The sequence below is a fragment of the Chlamydotis macqueenii genome, chromosome 2, assembly GCF_036417535.1.
Source record: "Chlamydotis macqueenii isolate bChlMac1 chromosome 2, bChlMac1.mat, whole genome shotgun sequence".
Taxonomy (NCBI): Eukaryota; Metazoa; Chordata; class Aves; order Otidiformes; family Otididae; genus Chlamydotis; species Chlamydotis macqueenii.
Genome location: NC_141557.1, coordinates 113,910,714 through 113,930,875, shown reverse-complemented (window position 1 = coordinate 113,930,875; position 20,162 = coordinate 113,910,714). Strand labels below are relative to the sequence as shown.

Below are 20,162 nucleotides of genomic sequence, written 5' to 3'. Positions count from 1 at the left end.
TGCTTACCCATGAGGTAGCTTTTATCTTTCTTTCTCACTGTCTATACACATGGATATTCTCTCTTCTTCCACCAGCTTTTGCCTATCTAAACTTATATCTTGAATGACCTTTCTTTTTTTATCAGGATCCTTCATGTAGGAGCTTTTGCTATCTAATAAAGTCCTCTCGCTTTCCTCCTAAGTCCCATTAACATTTTCCATTGTATCATACTTGATCCTGATTTCCAGTTCTTTTTCTTAAGACTTTTGATTCAATTTCTCGTTTCCATTAGGACTGGTTTGGAAACTGAGAAAAAAAAAAAAAGGAATTTTCTTGTATTTTTACACTATGAGGAACCAGCTGCTGGGCTAGTGTTCTTTTTTTTCCTCTCTTTTCTTTCTCTCTGCCTGTTGCATCTTTTCTTTCACCTTGAAGATCACTGTTTAAGAATGCATTCTTCCTCCTCAGCTGTTACCACACTGTGACCTACCTCTTCTCTGCAAACGGCAAGTCAGAGGCAGGGCAGGGAGCGGGAGTTGCTGACCACAACATATAAATGATACTTTTCCCCACAATATTCCTAAGATGATGCATACCGATACATTATCCCATTTTATTTTTCCTGCATAGAAATGGTCTTGTAAGATTTATAACATATATTTTCCTCTAGGCCATTACTGAATAAGTATTTTGCTTGATGTCAATACAGCATTAATATAATGCCAGCTTTCAATCTTTGGGCTCTCATAAAAGCATATAAACAATTGAAATGAACAGCACAGCCAGAGTTTGATGCTTTAGAGGTCTTGATGAAGTGGAGGAAATTGTGTCCTGAAAGTTGCTGATGCTGGAGCAACTGACATAATGAAACATGTTTTCACCAAAGTGATTAGCTAATCACTTTTTCACATGTTTATTACATTTTGTTCCCAGAAGGTCAGTTGTTTACTTTAAGGAGTTTTTGGACCAGACTAGCTTTATAATAAGAGTTACATGAAAATTATATCCAGTTAATCTCTTGAAATTCAACATCATCTCTCCCCTCATTCAGAATTGAATTCATAACTGAACAACAGCCGTCAAGGCTTATGTCATATCCTGTGGTTTAAAACCTATTTATTGCTCAAAAATTATTCAGTTAATCCCAAAGTAGTGTCTTACATTTTGCCTACCAGTGATGGCAGTATTGCTGATATTACCTGAAAATGAAGAGCACAGAGGTATAAATCCTTGGTTTGAAAGTAGAAGAGAAATTGCCACCTGGTAGTCCTTGAGGCTGTCCTTGTAGGGTGCCCAGATCATCTGAATGATTTTGCACATTCCATTCATCTAAGCAGGTAAAATAGCTGGGATTTGTGTTTGCTTTTTTTTAATCTAATCACTACATGGTTGATGGTCTGAGTGTGCTGTATAGTCTACTTTTACAGAAGGAATCCCCAGCAACACGAGAGCATGAGGGGAAGTACACGTACTGATAGCAGTCATTCCTAATTGGGTGTCGTGGTTTTGTTTAGTAGGGGGGGGCCTAAGGTGGTAGGGTCAAAAGCACCACTGGGAAAAAAACTGATTTCATGTTGTTGATGCACTAGAGAATTCTTCCATTCCTTGGGTCTGATCCAAAGTATGAGGACAACTTTGGTGGTGAGCTACTGTAGGAATTACAGGGGGGGAAAAGAAGTAGGAATTTATGACTCATAAGGCTAAAGACTTTGGACTTCTACTTCCAGACTAGGGTAACACTAGCAGCCTAGTTCTCGTCTCTCCTCATGTAAACTGACAAAAGCAGGTAAAGTGTTCCTGAATAGTGATTCCAATTCCTGCCTACCTGATCAATAAAGGCTTTGTTGCATGGTAGGCATGATAAAATGCAGTCACATTGCTACTGTGCCCTCATAGTGAAAACCAGGCTGGGCAAAATAAATCCCTGTATGGATATATTGCTATACCCTAAAGCTTTCTAAAACTTTAAGGGATAGAGTAAGACAATAAAAGATAAGGAATTTTATTTCTCATTCTGTAAGGTCTAAATATCTTTTTTTTTTTTGCAATAGCTTTCCACTGAATATCATCATAAAAAGGCAATAAGACAATATTCCTAACTACCAGTTCTATAAACAAATACGTGCCTAATAAAGCAGAGCAAAAAGGGCAACATGGGACACTGTGTGTTTAGGTCAATTGTTTGCTTTTACTTAAAATTTTAGTGGCTGGAAGGGTGAAGGTAGGAAAACACTACTGCATTTCCAGCAAGGAGGGTATAAACTGTGAGCTCTACTTTGATTTATGTTAGAGATTCACCAGGGAAAATGTATTAGCTGTAAAAGGAAGATCAGAATTTAGTCTATTGTGCTTGCTAAATCTTTTCAGACTCTTGCCCCTAAGTGTGCTGGTACAAGAAATACCGCTATCAATTTAGAGGAAGTGTCTTATAATTTATTGAATGGTTGAAACTTCTCTCGTCTCAAACAGCTGCCCATTTTCCAATCTATGAATATTAAAAATGCAGCCCATGGCAAGTGTTCAGTGCGATGGATATGGGAAAGATTCTCACAGGATTAGTCTTGTGCCTGCTGGTTTCTGCGAGGTTTATTGCCTGCATGTCAGTGAGGGAAGCCATTTAAATTCTGCTCTACGTGTGCATTTTAAGTATCAACCATAAAACCATTCAGTCCTAATTCTTTACCGCATTACATGTGCACATTGACATTTAGACATGGAGAAGTGTGTATTACATTTTCTGAAGCAAAATAATTGACTTTTATAGCCACTCTGCATTCTGGCAGCTGCCTTGCATGGATCAGATAGGGAGGTCAGGAGCGCAGTCTGTCTTCTTCTGCTGTCCTCCTCCTATGCTGAGGCAGTGATAATTTGCTCCTACCCAGGAGAAGTCACACTGTGGCATTGTTTCTAGGCCTAAGAAAGCCTCAAAAGCATGTTGTATTACTACCAATTTGTTAACAGTGGCCTGTGTTACCTAGATTTCAGAGTTTCCCAATTTTGCCTTACATATTGCCTTGTGTACCTAGTAAATGAATCTGTAAGTCAAGATTTTAAGTCAAGACAGCAAGATTTTAACCTTTTTTTTTTCTAGCATCACCCAGGAGATATCACAGTTACAGGGTATTAATTTCAGGGAGGAGGCAGACCAAACAATGTGGGAGATGCATGAGCCATACTTTTCCTGTATTGGGACTTCATATGCAGAAAAGGAGGAGATGGCAGAGAGCTAGCCTGAAACCCAGGAGGATGTCCTGCAGCAGGACGTGTCAGCAGGATGATTCCACCTCTCTCGCTGTGCCCAGTCCCACCATAGAAGCAGACAATACAGGTACCAGTTAGCACATTATTTTCTGTGATATTTCCCTGTGTATCTGGACAGGCACGGTCATCTCTCAGTACAGAGAGAGCTAAGAGTCATAGACTGCCATGGATACAGGGAAGACCTGAAACAACGTGAGGTAGCACAGGGAGACTGATCTCTTTAATTCCACAGAGAAATTACATTAGCTTCCCTTCCATGCTCTGGTTTTCAAAGAACAGCACACTAAGCTGAAACTTGCCTGGCTTAAATGTGGAATTTGCATGTGTGTGTTTGTCCAATGCATCTTCCAAAGGGTTTTATTTCTGGATTTTTTTTTGTTTTCTTTTCACCAGAAAGAAACACCACTCGCCAATGCTGCATTCTGGGCTGCAAGAAAAGGAAACTTGGCTCTCCTCCAGCTGCTGCTCAACAGTGGGCGAGTAGATGTGGACTGCAAAGACAGCGTACGCACACAATGCACTTACAGCCACAGCACTGATTTTACATCGCTTTCCGTAGCCTGCTGCACCTAGGGTGTGGCAGGGGTCTAACATGAGACATTTGAGAGTCTTATGGCACTTCGGGATGATTTAAAACCTTCTCTTGTCAGGAAGCAAGTTTGAAACTCAAGATAAAATAGTGTGATGATTTACATCAGTGGCAAGGGGTTAGGAATTTGCCAGCACTCAAAAATTTGTCTTACACAGTTATTTGTGGTGCTGACATTAAAAACACAGATCTTAGCACCTCAGGCTTCTCTTTGCAAGAAAATGTCATTCTAGTGATAGATCATGGTCAAGAGTCGACTCAGCCGAGCCCAGGTAGCAGTGATTCTGTCAGCTAGCAGAGCTCCTCATAATTAGTTTTTAAAAAAAAAAATAACCCTGCACCGCAGTTTCCGTGTAGGCAATGTAGAAGTTTGCATTTGATGTGCAGCCGTTCCCACCCTGTGTGGCATGCAGCATCCTACACCCAGTGGTGCTGTCAGAAGAACGGCTGGCCTCCTGACTTCTTCCTCACCCTTACACCAGTATCTCCTGGACTTGACACCAACATGACGGCACAGTACAATTTCCAAGCAAACAGGAGCCCAGATACATGACAGAAAGATTTCATGGGGATTTCCTTACTGTAATTGGCATGGGTTGAAATTAGTATTGAGATTAGAAATGGTTGAAAACACAGATAATGGGTATGTCTTGCTATTCTGCCTACAACATATGGAGAGATACTTGATTTTACTAAGCTACTGCAAAGAGCAGGGGGAAACCAAGGTTGAGAAGTTTCCAGGTTTCTTTTATTTGATGCTGGGACTGACTTACTGAGAGCTGTGCCTATGTTGTACAGGATCAGTGCCACTTCCAGCCTGAAACATGAACCTGCCACAGCTTCTCTGACTTTGAATACCTTCAAAGTGCAAGAGATTTTCTAAGCCCATTGACTTTAACCTATCTTTTCATTTCCATTTCATTTTTGCCTTGTAGGCAAGTGTTTGTCCTGCAGTTATTCTGGAGCTGATGCTATGACTGTCATTCTGATAGGGAGGGAAGGATGTTCAGATGGAGACATGAAGTAAACGGGACAGAGATCGATGTAAAGAAATAAGGTCCACTACTGCTCATTTTTTTTTTCTCAAAAGAAGCCTAATTTTGGTCAGGATTTTTTACAGTGTACTGTAAAATATCCTGACTTATTAATTGTATCAGGCATGTACATTTTCTAGACTAAAATATTTTCATACTATTAAGGCTGTAATGCCACACATTCCTTCTTTAAATCGAACTGGTGTGTGTGAATGTTTTAGAAGGATGATTTTCATCCTTAAGCATGTGGTTTCTGTGTATTGTCTATACACCACATACATATAACCTAAATCTTACTTGGTTCACTAGAGCAGTGACCTTATGGTATACTGAGGGAATTTGGATACGTAGTTCTGGTATGGAAAGTTCTCACATATATTATGAAGAGTCACAGAGTTTGCTCTCATCGTTTGGATAGGGAATTAGTGTTCAAATCACCCAGACCTTACTCCTGCCTATGACTCAGAATTAAGTGACTCAGCTAAGTCACTCGGCTCCTGTGTCTAAGGTTATTCTTCCAGAAATGATGCAAAGATCTTTGAGATTCTCTGAAAATTATGTTGTGCATAAACCAGAAGCATTCTTGTTATTCTTGTTGCACTTCTTTTGGGGCAATAAGGAAAAGTAATTGCATACATATTTGTTGAATGGTCAAGCCTTCGCACTGCAGGCAAGTCTGTAGTGTTTTTGCTTTAACACCTGCTAATTGCTCATTTTCAAAGTATTCTTGATAGTAAGTTTTAAGTGATAGCAAAGTTTTCAATGATCATAAGCTTCCTTCAGCTTTTCAGAAGAGGTGCTGTTTGTTCCAGACAGCCTGATTTGTTGCTGGAGACGTCTGTTGAAGGTACTGACTTGTTTTTCCTTACTCCTAGCTTGGCACAACAGCTCTGATGGTAGCATCTTACTATGGCCACATAGATTGTGTACGGGAATTGGTTTTGCAAGGAGCAGATATCAATCTGCAGAGAGAGGTAGGAGAAGTTCTGCATTCAAATAGGGATTGATTAAGTGACCATTGGTTTATTACAAATAATGGAAGAATGTTGTCTGTTGCTTTTTGCCCGTTGCTTATTTGTTACTTGCTGTGCAGTGCATGTATAAAGGGGGTCTGTTTTCCTGAGGACATCAAGGAATCAGATGTTTGGAGTTTATAATAGAAAATGCGATGCCAGAGGTACATTTATAAATAATTCATCAGACATTTCCAGCATATCTGGTTGGTGAGGGGCAGTTACATCTGAGATGTAACCCTCAGAGTTACACCATTTTTGCATCTGCAGTTTTACTGGCACAGTAATTTCCAGCTCTCTGGATGGGATAAATGATACAGAGAAGTCCTTTACCTTTTGATTTGCAGAGTCCAGTAATTAAAATGGAGCGGATGCCATTGCTTGCCCGGGGATTATTTTGACGCTGTATGCCTTGGAGTTTCTTCCTCTTAGTCTGAGCGAAGTCATCTCTAACAATCATGCAGCTTAATCACCCATACCCTTCCCTGTATCTCTGCTGTACATTCAAGGCATCTCACACACCATGACATGCTTGCTTGTGGAAGGGACAATGTCAGTGGACAGTTTTCAGAAAGTGCTTTTCCCTCATACTCTGTGCAAATGATTGTAAGGAGTAGCTGCAGCTGCTGTGGTCTGTGTGCTGGTTACACAGAGAGCAGAATTGCTCTGGGATGGCAGTTGTACTGGTCTGGAGAGAAGAGCAGTTTAAGGAGGGCATGCAGTAACACGGGATGGCAGCAGGCAGTGCAGGACAGGAGTATGCTCGTCACTTTAACAATAGCAAATGTTTCTCGCTTTCCTTGGTTACCTGTAGCTAGAGCATTAATCTCATGCTGACATCTGCGAGTTACTGAGTCAGTAAATGCCATGTTTGATGACATAAATGTCTTTGCACTTACTGGCCTAAACTTGCTCTAACCATGACTGTCAGTGTCTTTCAGTGGAGTCCTGTTCCAAAAAAACATGTATTTAAACATGTCCCTTCCCTTAGGTAAACACTGCTTGGAAAGCAGCAGCAAAAGGAAAAGTTGAGATCAGTTTTATGAAACTGCTCTTGCGCATCACTGAGGACATACTGATTCAGCAAGCCAACAAAACGAGAAACACTGAAATCCTCCAAAATCATTCTGTTGCTGAGAGGAAGCAAAACCAATTAAGTTTAAGCCCTAAAGATGAATGGCACCATTCTGAAACTAAATCCACATACTCAAACCTGAAGTTGTTGTGAACTTTGGGGTAGTGAGAGCCCCATAAATATGTCTGGCACAGGGGGCTCTGAAATGGTCTTGAGGGGCCGTGTGCTATTTTAAAGGCTTTGAACACTGGAGTGTTCATGAGTAGCCCCCCTTTCCTACACCTTCTACATGGGATGAGAGAGCCCAAAGTCAAGAAAGCCTGTTTGTCTTCTTTTTCTGTCTTTGTCTTTCTCTCTCTTTCCTTCTTTCTTTCTTTCCTTCTTTCTTTCTTTCCTTCTTTCCTTCTTCCTTCCTTCCTTCCTTCCTACCTTCCTTCCTTTCTGCCTTCCTTCCTGCCTTCCTTCCTTCCTTCCTTTCTTCCTTTCTTCCTTTCTTCCTTTCTTCCTTTCTTCCTTCCTTTCCTGCCTTCCTGCCTTCCTGCCTTCCGTCCCTGTCTTCCTGCCTTCCATCCCTATCTTCCTTCCCTTCCTTTTTCCTTCTGTCCAGCCATTAAAATCTTACATATTAATTTTTGAGTCCTGATTTACTCACACATTAATGACAGTATTTTATACAACCAGTATAAAATATGGGTGTTCAGTTCTTCAGTGAGGTTAAGGAAAAGCAGGAGTTGCAGGGCTGGTTGTAGTTGCTTGAAGGCTTCTTGGCTGGATGGGGAGCTACTGCTGCAAGAGGCAAGGATGACAGCACCAACAGCGGTAACATTTTGTCAGTGGACAGTTAAGCAAGGTGGAGTTCGGCTGTACTAAATAACTGTCTCCTTGTTCTTTCCACACTCTGATCCAAATCCATCTCGTGCTCCTGTTTGTCTCAGGTTGTGGCAGCAGGTGGAATAGGGGTTCATTTCAAATTGGCTGTTCCTTTGTTGTGCAAGGTTGTTCTTTTCTCCCTCTGGGCTTGCTTTCCCTATCTGGTGACTGGGTAGAAGTGGGTGAATCCTAAGAGGTCTATATTAGAAACTCTGTGCAGAAGTCCCTTGTGAAACTTGGATTTCACTCAAATATATGATGCTGGACAGATTTTTCAGTTTGATGGGAACAAAACTGAGCAAAGATATCCATTGTCCTAGTCCTCAAAATCATTGTGCCTTTTCAGCTGATATTCAACTGATTGTGCTTAATACTTTTTAATTTGAAATGTATATGCTTCAATTATCAAATGTGTTATGTGTTTGGGGTTTTTTTAATCAATTTTTCCTTACAGTCAGGTGCAACTTCTCTGTTCTTTGCTGCACAGCAAGGCCACAATGATGTAGTGAAGTTTCTCTTTGAATTTGGAGCCTCCACTGAATTTAAGAATAAAGTAAGATGATGGGTCTATTTTTGCATGCTGATACATTCTGACAATCAAGGCTGGTTTTTTTCCTATTCGCATGAAACATGACATAGCAGCAGGGAGATGATAAAAGGATTTCCTGACTTGAACGTTTTCTGAGTAATATGAGTAATGCAACATACTGTGAAAATATTAACTCGAGATTAGCATTTATTATCTAGACTTAATGACATAAGTTGATCAAAGATCAGTCCCTTGATAGTGATATCAATCTTTCCTCTTAAGCTATCTTCCAATACAAGAATAAAGGGTCTTTTTTTGTATGTATTATGTGGGATCCCATGTTAGGTGTACATGTACTTCACTTGCATAGACTGAAATTTCATCTACGTTGGGATGTCTCTGCATACCACCGTAGGATACATAAGAATATAATGGCTTCAGTCCTCCCTAAATTCCCACTTACCCATCTGTGACAAGAAGATGAAATGCACCTCAGAGCTTCTGTTCTTTGTTCAGGCAGGTCCTGTTACAAAATCTTCTTAGAATAGCCAAAAACACAGACAGCAGAGCCTGGGTCTGGTTCATCACCCCTCATGGAGTGAACAGCATTAAGAACAGCAGTTCCTCACTGACAGCAGTACATCGACTCAGTTTCTTTGCCCAAGACCATACTAACACCTCTGCTTTTCAGCAAACAGAACCAAAAGCAACATATTTTCATTAAATATTCTTGCCCTTGACATGCTGGCCACATTTTGGAGCATTCCTATAATCTGGGGGGGACATTTGCCAGTCACTTACCCTGGGATCCATAGCAATGTGTCTGAAGAAGGAATAGTTCTTTACTGCACAGTATCCAATTTTTCAAGATGTTATAGTCTGTGATTTGAATTTGATATTGTGTTTGTGTTTGATATTCCCTCAACTCATACCTGCTTTCCAGAGTCCCTGGAAATACAGGCTTTAAATACTACGGGAATTGATGGAACATCAGAGACTCAACTCCTTATGCTCCAGGGACTAAAAATCCTGAGGTTTTGTGGCCAGAGGCCACACATGCCCATAAAGTAGTATTCTGGTACCCTAGGGAGCTATCCTTGTGGTAAGCAACACTCTGACCACAGCAGCAATCAGTAAATTTAAAAACATGAATGAAATTGTGGCCGTTTAACACAACATGGAGTACAGCTGTGGAACTTGGCAATGTAGGAGGTTGTAATGTTAAATATAACAGCTGGATTTTAAAGTGCTGGATAATCTCATGTGGGACAGAGTTATTGGGGAAGCTGCACATTAAAATACCGGTTGCTTCTCAGTCTTTTATTTCAGGGTATAGGTGAGGGTTAGCAAGATTCAGAAGGATCATCTTCTCTAGCATTCAGCTATATACAACTGAGTGAGTGAACTTACACTGCCCTTTGAGTCATCTGGCCTAAAAAAGGCTATGAAGCCAGGCTGAAGGAGCAGAGGTGTCCCAGGCATAAGAAGAGCCTCAACTACTCACTGCAGCTCAGCATGCATTTGGGCAGTGTTTTTGTAGAGGCAGGGAAACTGGTGAATGCAGGCAACTTGGTAAGGAGGGAAGACAGAGGCTGAGTACCTTATTCTGTCTAGAGAGACATTTACATTTTCACCAAACCTTTTCACAGCCTGTGAACTAGGAGTTTGTGAAGAGGCCAAGACTTGGCCCAGAAGGTGAACAGCAGGCTTGAAATTGTCTGATCCTTCATGACAATATATGATCTTTTATGAATCATGGAAAATATATTGACGTGAGTCACTAGGCCAGGTAAAAGGGAGTAAAGATCTAAACTATAAGAAAATATTCCTACATTCAGCTGCTACTAATAGCTTCCATCTTTGGGACAAATTCATGTTTGGGCTTTACTGTTGCTTGAAACTTTGCTCCCAGCCTTCGTATTGCTGCCTGCCTCTTCTTCTGAAGTCAGACCTAACTTGGCCCGTGTGCCAGTCCTGAGTATCTTTTAAGCTGCAGGTTGCTCTTCCTCTCCAGGCCACAGTTTCTCTGCCACGTCCAGTCGAGCTGGTCATAAGACAATACCAACTCCCATGACATACAATATGACAAACAGGCACATGATGTGTACATGAGGCTATTTTCCAGCAACATCAAATGGGCCTGTCCAAGCACTCCCTCCCTTCTCATCACCTCTTCAAGAGGTGTATCAGTCATTTCAGCACCCACAGTATGACACAAGCTATAGTGCCTGAAGAGGCTCTTAAAGCTGAACAAAGGATAGCTGAGTTAAAATTAGTCTGTGCAAGATTAAAGTAACATTTTTTTTAAAGGTTGAGCTTAGCTATCATGTCCATGCCCTCTTTGCTGAAAGAATCTGCTCTCTCTGAATAGTAGGATCGGGGCTTAGATTCGTAATTAATGCTGGGACTTATCCTGGAAATTGCCATGTTCATTCTTGCACTCATTCCTTGCCCTGCAGCTCTTCTTCTGAAATGAGGATACAGGAATCCAAATGCTTACAGCTTCCAGACTGGGCTTCGGTAACCCACTGAATTTTTAGAATGAGGCTGAGTGGGAAACCAGCTTGTACTTTGTGCAGCAGTGTGTACCTGAGTAGGAGGCACCGTTGAGAACGTACTGCATGGACAGTGTGCATCTTCCACTGATCTTCTAGTGTGTTTTTATATAAGTTCAATTTTCTGATTTAATAATGTGGTTTTCATAGGTTGGTATGATTCCTTCAGACCATCGTTCTGTCAACAGATGGCTAAGATAACAGATTCCTCCATCCTCCTCAAACCCCAGAAACAATATAGTTGACAAAATATGCCTTTTCAGGTCAGAGATAAGGCATTTTCCAATTAAGGCACTCAGCTGGGAGCAGAATTGGAAAAGATTTGGCTGATCCTGGCTATTTTTGGAGGGCACTGCAAAATTAATCCATTTGCAAAGAACTTTCTATTATAAATGAAGACGTGGAATTGAAATAAGAAAACAAATGGAATTTATCCTGGGAAACAGAGACTTTAAAGCAAGGAAATGCAAAGCCCAGCATCTTCTTTTTCATGTACCTCTCTGTAAATTGTAATTACTACATATACAAGACAATTACAAGTCATATACAAGACTGCTAGAGAACTATCCTAATATAGGCATTCAATTCTTGTTACCCCTCATATCATTAGAATGGATATTCACTACAGCAGGCAAAACAAACATTCTAAAATTGTGTGATAAAGTAACTAGCAATAACTGCTGATGTTGTAAAGAGAAAAATAGTACTATTAAAGGTTGTTAAATATTTATTATAAAATACATATTATTGAATAATCATAGAATCACAGAATGGTTTGAGTTGGAAGGGACCTTAAAGATCATCTAGTCCAACCCCTCTGCCCTGGGCAGGAGCACCTTCCACTAGACCAGGTCACTCAAAGCCGCGTCCAACCTGGCCTTGAACACTTCCAGAGATGGGCCATCCACAGCTTCTCTGGGAAACCTGTTCCAGTGTTTCACCACCCTCATAGTGAAGAATTTCTTCCTTGTATCTAATCTAAATCTACCCTCTTCAAGTTTAAAGCCATTACCCCTTGTCATATCACTATATACCCTCATCAAAAGTCTCTCCCCATCTTTCCTATAAGCCCCCCTTAGGTACTGGAAGGCTGCTATAAGGTCTCCCTGGAGCCTTCTCTTCTCCAGGCTGAACAGTCCCAACTCTCTCAGCCTGTCCTCATAGGAGAGGTGCTCCAGACCTCTGGTCGCCTTCATGGCCTCCTCTGGACTCACTCCAACAGGACCATATTATTCTGCATTGTCCCAGTCTGGAATCCTTAGAAGTATGCATCATAAATTGCAACTTGTTCTCTTTTCTTACTCTGAGACATGTTATAAGCATGTGGGTTCTTAAAAGGGCTTGCATGGTAGCATGTTTTCTGACCAATTCTGCAGGTCAAAACAGTAGAGGCCATTTTTCAGGAGGCAGTGATTGCAGAAGATCAGTTCCCCTCCCCTGTAGTATATTTCAGAGATGATAAAACACCATGTAATTTTAAGCTGGTTTCGGGTAATGATCACGGACGTGAAAGGAAGAGGTAGGCAAATAGACAGGGAAGTCTACGCCAGATAGCATGGTCTTGTTGGGTGCTGCTAAGTGAGAGAACTGGCTCCCATCTGAGCTGGAAGGGCTTGCAGTGAAGGATTAGTAGAAGTTACATTGTGTCAGGAAAACAGGCTATGAGCAAGGAATAAACCCAAGGCGATGTGCCTTCTCTCGGGTGCACCACCAGCCCCTCCTGCGCACTGCAGAAGGGAGATTGCCCCAGAAGCACCTCTGCGGTTGCTCATGTGTCCCTGCTCCCACTCGCTGCTCTGCTCAGAGTTTCCAAGAGGCTTGCCAGTACCAAAGATGATGCGTCAGCTTTTTACTTGTCTCAGCTGAAGCCAAAAAGGAAAGAGAGGATCACATGGCTGAAAGGGAAGTAAAAACTCTGTCATTTACTTCTTTTTTTTTTTTTTTTAACTCGTCTGCCTTTCCTATGGCCTGTAAAACATTGAGGTCTCCAGCTAGAGCTTGCTGGAGGAAAGTGTAAGAGAAAGCAAGTTGGAAACTCAATAGAGGTGAGAGGGGGCTGAGTTTTTCTCCACCTAAGAAACCATGAACTTTCACACTGTTTGACAATTCCTTGATTTAACTGAGTGCTGTCTTACCTCATGGTTAGTGGAAAAGATTCCTGGCCCCAACTTCCCTTTCTTACAGCAAGACCTATTTCTGTTTATCACAGTGGTACCCCCACCCAAAGCGCGCAAAGGAGTCCCAGTCTCTTCTGTTGAATGTGTTCAGCTTCATAGGAGACATGCAGTAGAGCAGGTCTTGGAGTCCAGTTGTCGTCCTGATCAGGAACCAAATCTTTCAGCCAAGGAGTTGCTACCTAATTCTTTCTGACCCAGTGAACATTGATTCAGGGTGGACATCCAGAACTGGGAAACAACCAATGCTTTTTTCTTATCCCTGGAATCTGATCAGCATGATCTAGGAAATCTGGTCACTCTAGTCTGCAAGATCTAAATGGTATATTTTGGAAATGTGTTATTCTTTCAAAAAATGTATCTGTCTAAAACTGTTCACTGGATTCAACCAAACACTTGTTCAGGATCCCCATTTTGAGACCCTTAGCCATATCCTGTGAGAAGTGTCTCCCTTCTAAAACCTCAGTCTATGACATCTCCCAGGTGGGATCACACAGTTGTACTCCAAGCATTGGGCGCCAGCTCCGCTATGCTAACTGCAGTTAGTTCTGCAGGCCTGCTTCGTATTTGAGACCTGTCGTCTGGTTCCCTCCAGAAACAATCTTCTTAAAATAACTGGACCTTGTTGAGAACACAAGAATTTTAGGAAACAAAAAGCAGAACTTAAAGCAATAAACAAATTATTCCCATATGCAGCTGACTGAGCATGTCTATTTACCCTCCACATGGGGAACTTCAATATTTTTAAGCCTCCTGTAGCTCATCCTTCCCTGCCTCTCCACGGAGGACCTCCAATTTGGATAGCGCAGTTTCTCTCCTAACTCACTAACCTTTCTCTCTCCATTTCCTTCGGGGACAGAGTCTTTAAAAATGTCTCTGTGTTTTTGCTTGTAGCCCTTTGATCTGGTAACTCACTACTCGAGCAAAAAGACTTTCAGCTGATTGGAGACAGGAAATAGGTTTCACAAAGCTATTAGCTTTTGCCATTGTCTTTTAAGTGTGTATAAGGTGTTTTTTAATCCAGGAACCATTGTGGTTGCTTTTGTGTTTTGTTCCAGCAGTTCCTATTAAATTAGGGTAGCTTAATTTGACAGGAAGGTCTAATGACTCATTGTAGTTACAGAGTAACTTAATTCCACTGCCCTGATTATGCACTATATTTACTCAAATAATCCAGAATTAATATGCAGTTCTTAGATTGTCACGTAACAGCTTCACATCTGTGACTTTGCTGACACTCAGGTCTTGTTTGCTTTTCAGTGTCATAGGGAGGAAGGGTAAATATTAGTTTTTGAGCATAGCTATAGACAGTGCTTGTGGGTTAGTTTAGTCATGTCAGAGCTTGAGTTTTCCCGAGGTTATTATCGGCATGAAATAACACCACAGATTGATAAATTTGATTGGCACTTCCCATCATAAAAGATCCATTTGGCCATTCAGGCTGTAGCTTCTCTTGTGTATATCTGTCTCTGTGGAAAATTTCAGACAAAACTTTGGAGCTGTTTCAGAGAACAAGTCCAAGGGAAGACACAATCTCCTGCCCACATTAATAACAGCTCTAAAACCCATTTATCTGAAATACTTTAGATAGCTTATCTGGTGGAGGAGAGACTTGAGACAGGCAGAAGGTAGAGAGGGAGAGAGAAGACCTCTGGTGTGGATGACTTGAAGTGCACGTCATCCTTGCATGATGGCATGGTGCCATCCCAGGCAGAAGATAAGAACTTCCTCTCTGCATCAGTGTCAGAAATAAGGGTAATTTCTGAGTGGGGCACAGTGCATTTAACAAGACGGCAAGACTCACATTTGCTATCTTAGTTGTTTCAGCTGGCTTGGAGTCATTAGTCAGTGACACTGAGGTGTTTCCCTTCTCAGATGACTCCCAAGGGAGCGGCTCTACAAGCAGGGTTTGATGGATGTGCCTAGGTCTCCCTTTAGTGGTGAAGTGCAGAACTATAACTGCCTGGAATTGCTCCTACCTGCAGGGATCACTGCAGAAGTAACGGGCTTTCACTGATGGTCATGGGTTTGGTCTGATGCACGCTTCCACAGTTAGCTAGAATGCTTTAAGATGCATCCTCCCTCCTCTTCTTCAGGCCAACAATCAACAGATGAGGGGCAGGACACAGCAGTCAACAGATGAGGAGTAGGACACAACAGAGCATGAGGTTCTGGCCAAAGGTAGATGATCAGTAAGCTTTGGAGCAGGGGAAAGGTGTGCTGTCCTTCAGCAGGTGGAAGAGCTCTGCAGGGGTGGGGGATATGGCTGCAAAAGGAAGAAACGTGGAGGAGGCTGGGGTTGCGAAGGTAACAAAGCTTCTAGTGGGAAGGCAGAAGATGAGGAACAAAAAAGCAGAATTTTCTTGGTTTCTGTCCCTTACTAAAAAAACTTCAGGAGAAAAATGTTTATAGTGACAGGGCCGAGTTTCAAGATTTATGGGGCAAGACTTGGTACTAAAATTATGAAAGATTCAGTAGCTAGTCGCAGTGAGCCAAATTCTGAAGAGCCTTAAAATTTGCTTATATTTTATAGTGATATTCAGTCCAGCACCTGCCCTCTCACTTTACTGTACACATTCTTTGCTTTTTCACAGGACGGAGGTACTGCTCTTCTAGCTGCTTGTCAGTACGGGCATGCAAAAGTAGTGGAAACTCTGTTGAAGCATGGTGCCAACATTCACGATCAACTTTACGTGAGTTATTTAACACAGATAATATTGACAACACTCGTGGTGGAACAAATGTGCTGTTGGTTGGACAGCAGCGGATACTCTGGCTCCAGCGCAGAGAAGCATTTGCCAAATGTTGCAGTTTTATAGTACTCTACTCTTCTAAGATGTGAATTTTGTTAACCGTCTGCTTTTCATGGTACTGGGAGAAGTAGCACAAAATCAGAAAAGATGATTTGGCTGCCTCTTGGTCCATTATCTCTATGAAGGGTATGTACCAAATCTGGATCAGATTTTTGCTGTCCATTAGCCTTGAAGAAAAGACCGTGTCATGTTTTGCCATTATTTGCATTGCAAACAGAAGAATGAATAGCTGTAAAGCCCTTGAGGTATTAGAGAATCAGTTCATTGTTTTTCTGCCAGAAAGAGCAGTAAAAGTTAAAGTCTTTAAATATCTTTAAAATATTTTTTTAAAAATATCAGTTTAAATGATGTTATTTAGTATTTGTGCATCTCTAGCTTGTCAGTGCTTTGGGGAAAGAATGGTTAAAATGGCTGAACTGACATTGTTTAGTTGACTTTTCAGAAAGCTGGATTGAGCCATTGAAGCACTGGATTTAATTTACTCCAACAGAGACACAAATAAGTTGAGCTTTTCAGCATTCAACAGAAACAAGCAGTAGATTTTCCCTCCACTTCCCATCACTCTTTCCTACCCCAAGGCACTCAAGACTGACAAAAAGGAAGTAATTCCCCAGAGATATCTGATTTTTTTTCAGCCATTTCCATGGGGTTTGGATCTGCATGATGCTGTCACACTCAGCTCCCCTGAGCGCATGTGGGAGCCGAGGGCTGGCGAACACAGAAGCTACCAGCGTGCCAGGGGCTGGGCACTGGTCGCACAGGGGGTCCCAACTTCTGTGCTGCCCTCACCTCGCGTTTATAAAGGGTGTCGCACCCTTGCTGCTGTGTAAATAGCAATTGCCTTTCTAATCTGCAGGCAGTGATTCATACCTCTGCACGGTAATCCCAGGGGTTACCACTGGGTTTAAAAATAGCCATGCTGCCACACCTGCAGACACTTACCTAGAAGTGAAGGCAGTAAAATAACTTCCTTATTGGCTTTCCTGGAAATGAGCAATATTTGCAATTGGATTTAAAGATGTATTTTTATTGTCACAGCCATTATGCAAAACCATTCAGAAACAGCTGCTTAATAAAATAAGAACACAATCTCTTGAAAACAAGTGTTAGTCTGGCTCCTTTTGTGGGACACCGCCAAGCTGCCTTTGCAAAGTGGTATCTGACTGGCAGTTTCACTGGCAGGCAGCCACATGAGAGGGATTTTGAGCATGCATTTCACTAGTCCTCCCCAAACCATCAAGATAGATGTTGTAATCTTAAATTGACTCATGTGAGGGATAGAGGAGAACCAAGAGAATACCCTAACTAAATAATATTTTTTGCAGAAATATGTTACAGCCTCAAAACAGCTTTCTTATTACAGCATCAATTCAAATCAAGTACAAAAAACTAATGATTTTTTAAATGGGTGGGTGATGGGGAACCCAAGGTTCTCCCTCTTGGATGCTTCCATAAAGAGCACTTTTAATATTACAAAACCTTGTTTGCTTTCTAAATGGAAGTCTTCTCACTATACCTATCTCTGGAGGAAGCCTGCAAAGGACCTGATACCGTCACCCTACTTCATGTACTTGCGTAGCAGCCAGAGAAAACAGCCTCTCAAAGGGCCCAAGGGTGTGCATTTGTAGTGCCAGCAGACACCTCTCTTGTTTACCAGGACATTTGTCTTGAAACCAAGGTCAAACATTCCAGATTCAGTGCCTGCAGCACTATATTCAGCTCATGCTTCACTAAGTCTGTGCTGAGTTTCGCAGGAAGAGGAGTAGCTAAGCAGTATCTCTCAGCAGACAACAGCAGTCAGCCCCAACGTAGCGATATGCCAACAAGGTCAACAACAGGCTTCTAGTAAAATGCCCTGTGTTTTGGATGGGCATATGCATGAGTTGGCATGAAAGATGTACTTGCACTTCTGAGATGCAGTAAAGGGGTTCATTCATGCCTCTATTTAAACTAAAAGAGTTTCATCTCCTGGGAAAACTCTTGCTCCAAAATTCTCTGTGCTGAGTGCTGTGGATATAGAATGGGTGAACACTTGTCCCACTCTCAATGCAGATTTCCACTTCTAGTTGGTTGGATGGATTATAATGCTGTTTGAAAAATTTTTAACTTAATGAAATATGACTTGAAATTTTTTTTCCTAAAGAAGAAGTTTCCATGAAGTCAAATTCTGAGAGCAAATGCACGTGAAAGACATGCTGAGAAAAAATAAAATCCCATATTTGTTCATTATTTGTTCTTTCAGAAGCTTTTTGCAGGAAAACATTGGTTCCTGATAGGGCTATGAGATACTCTGTCTTGCATGTGCTTTTACATTATTATATTAAAGGTGAAGTCTCTTCTACAAGATGTGTTAGAGCAGTGCTGGTAGTTGCTGGAGTGGCACAGTATTGTGGCTGGAGACTCCAGCTTCAAGGGCAGACTTCAGTGCTGGGGTCTCCAGTCTTGCAAAGCACTTGAACGTGTTTTTACCATGTGTCTATGTGGCAGAACACTCCTGCACAAACATATAAAAGATAAATGAACCTCTATTGCTATACAGGAATAAATTTTTAATTATCTAAATCAATGCTTCAACGAACTAGACTCTTGGTATTCCAGACCCAGGATTTAATGCTCAGTTTGATCCATGATGGGAGCCAGTACTTGTGCATATGGAATGAAAATTTTACCATAGTTTATTATGAGCTAGACTTTGAGTTTTGGTAATTATTTCTTGAGGATGGCTGTATATCTGCTGTTACACGGCATGATGGCTTAGGAACAAGAACTTGATTCAGTTTGATTTGGTTTTGTGTGGAAAAATGGTATCATTTCTACACAGCGTAACCTGGATGTATTTGTTCTTAGGATGGAGCCTCTGCAATTTTCCTGGCAGCACAAGGAGGCTATCTCGATGTCATCCGATTGCTGCTTTCTTCAGGAGCAAAGGTTAACCAGCCACGACAGGTAAGCTCAACACTTCAGGGCAGAGCTGGGGTCTCATTTTTTTTACAGTTATGAAAAATTAACATTGGAGTTTTCTCCAGGTGTCAGGTTCCCATGGAGGTGTTTCACTGGAAGGCAGGTTGCAGTTGTGCCTGCATTCATGGTTTGGTTCAGATTGGTAACGTGGTTTTGAAGCGAGTACCCCCGTCATTTCTGCTTGCATGCAAACTAGATCGATTCTGAAAGAAGTGGAAGTGGAAGCTCTGTTCTAGGTCTGCACCAGTTGTGCTTATACCCTAAAGCAGATCAAACTGTTGACTGATTCTTTGAACAAGTTTGAACAACATGCACATTTGGGCCAGGGACCAGAGTAAATCAAAATAAAACCCTCCATCTGTGTATAATGTTGATGTAAAGGCCTTGCTCTACCTCTTGCAACTACTGATCTGCTTCTGTTGTACCAAGTTCCTTGTGATGGTCTACATAGCCTACCGCATCCCTGCGTTCTTTTCAAAATCCTTGGAAATGCTTTTGAAAATCTTGGAACTTTAGTGGGAGACAGCACTAAATTCAGTATATTGAAATCACCAGGCCTTCAGTACTGTGGCTTCAGTGTTGAAGTTGATCTTGGATAAAAGCTTTTACTTTTAGTTTTACTTTTTTTAATTGTACTTTGTGTCATCCCTGTGCACTCTGAAACTCATGCGTGAGTGTTACCTTCATCTCTAGAAGTTCTTGATACATGTGGGAGGCCTTACCATCTCCCATTTCCAGCTAGGTAGTCTAGTGGGCCCAATCCTGCAAACACATGGCAACCATAAGCATGAAGCTAGCTCCTCTGAAGGTAGTGGGGCTGCTGTTTGATCATTAAATGGTATGTATGAGCTAGGTTTGTGGTTGGTTCAGAGGTGTCTGCTGGGGTCTTAGGGCTAGATCCACCCGTATGCTGGTGTTAGGTAAGTGTGCAAGAGACTTCCTAGGTGTTTAATCAGTGCTTAAACACACATTTAGGTGCTGCTTTGAGTAGTGGGATGTGGAAGTTGCACAGCTAGCTTTACTCCCAGCACCTATAAATGTCTGGTTAAAGACAGGGCTTCCTAGGAATCTTTGCCTGCTTTTGAAGAGCCTCCCCTGTGGTCTGCTGAAACCCTGCAGGCAAGGTAGCTGTCCTGGGTCTTCACTGCACATTTTAAATTTATGAGATAAGGTCTTGTCCTTGCAATCAGTCATGTAGGGCTGCCAGATGGCTGTGATCACTGACTACAGCAAGTGAAAAATAAGCAGACAGGAGCAAATTAATGTGAAAACTCTAATAACAGTGGACAGCATGGCGTGAGACAAGCT

At 41.7% G+C, this 20,162-nt stretch overlaps 1 protein-coding gene across 1 annotated transcript in view; it reads left to right on the top strand.

Moving 5' to 3' along the window:
- Positions 1–20,162, top strand: part of ANKRD29 (ankyrin repeat domain 29) — a 34,304-nt gene that overhangs the window by 1,488 nt on the left and 12,654 nt on the right. The window contains exons 2-6 of the mRNA XM_086740730.1: positions 3,635–3,745; positions 5,740–5,838; positions 8,277–8,375; positions 15,675–15,773; positions 18,741–18,839. Of these exons, the coding sequence (XP_086596856.1) occupies positions 3,635–3,745; positions 5,740–5,838; positions 8,277–8,375; positions 15,675–15,773; positions 18,741–18,839 (507 nt within the window). The remainder of the gene's footprint in view (positions 1–3,634; positions 3,746–5,739; positions 5,839–8,276; positions 8,376–15,674; positions 15,774–18,740; positions 18,840–20,162) is intronic.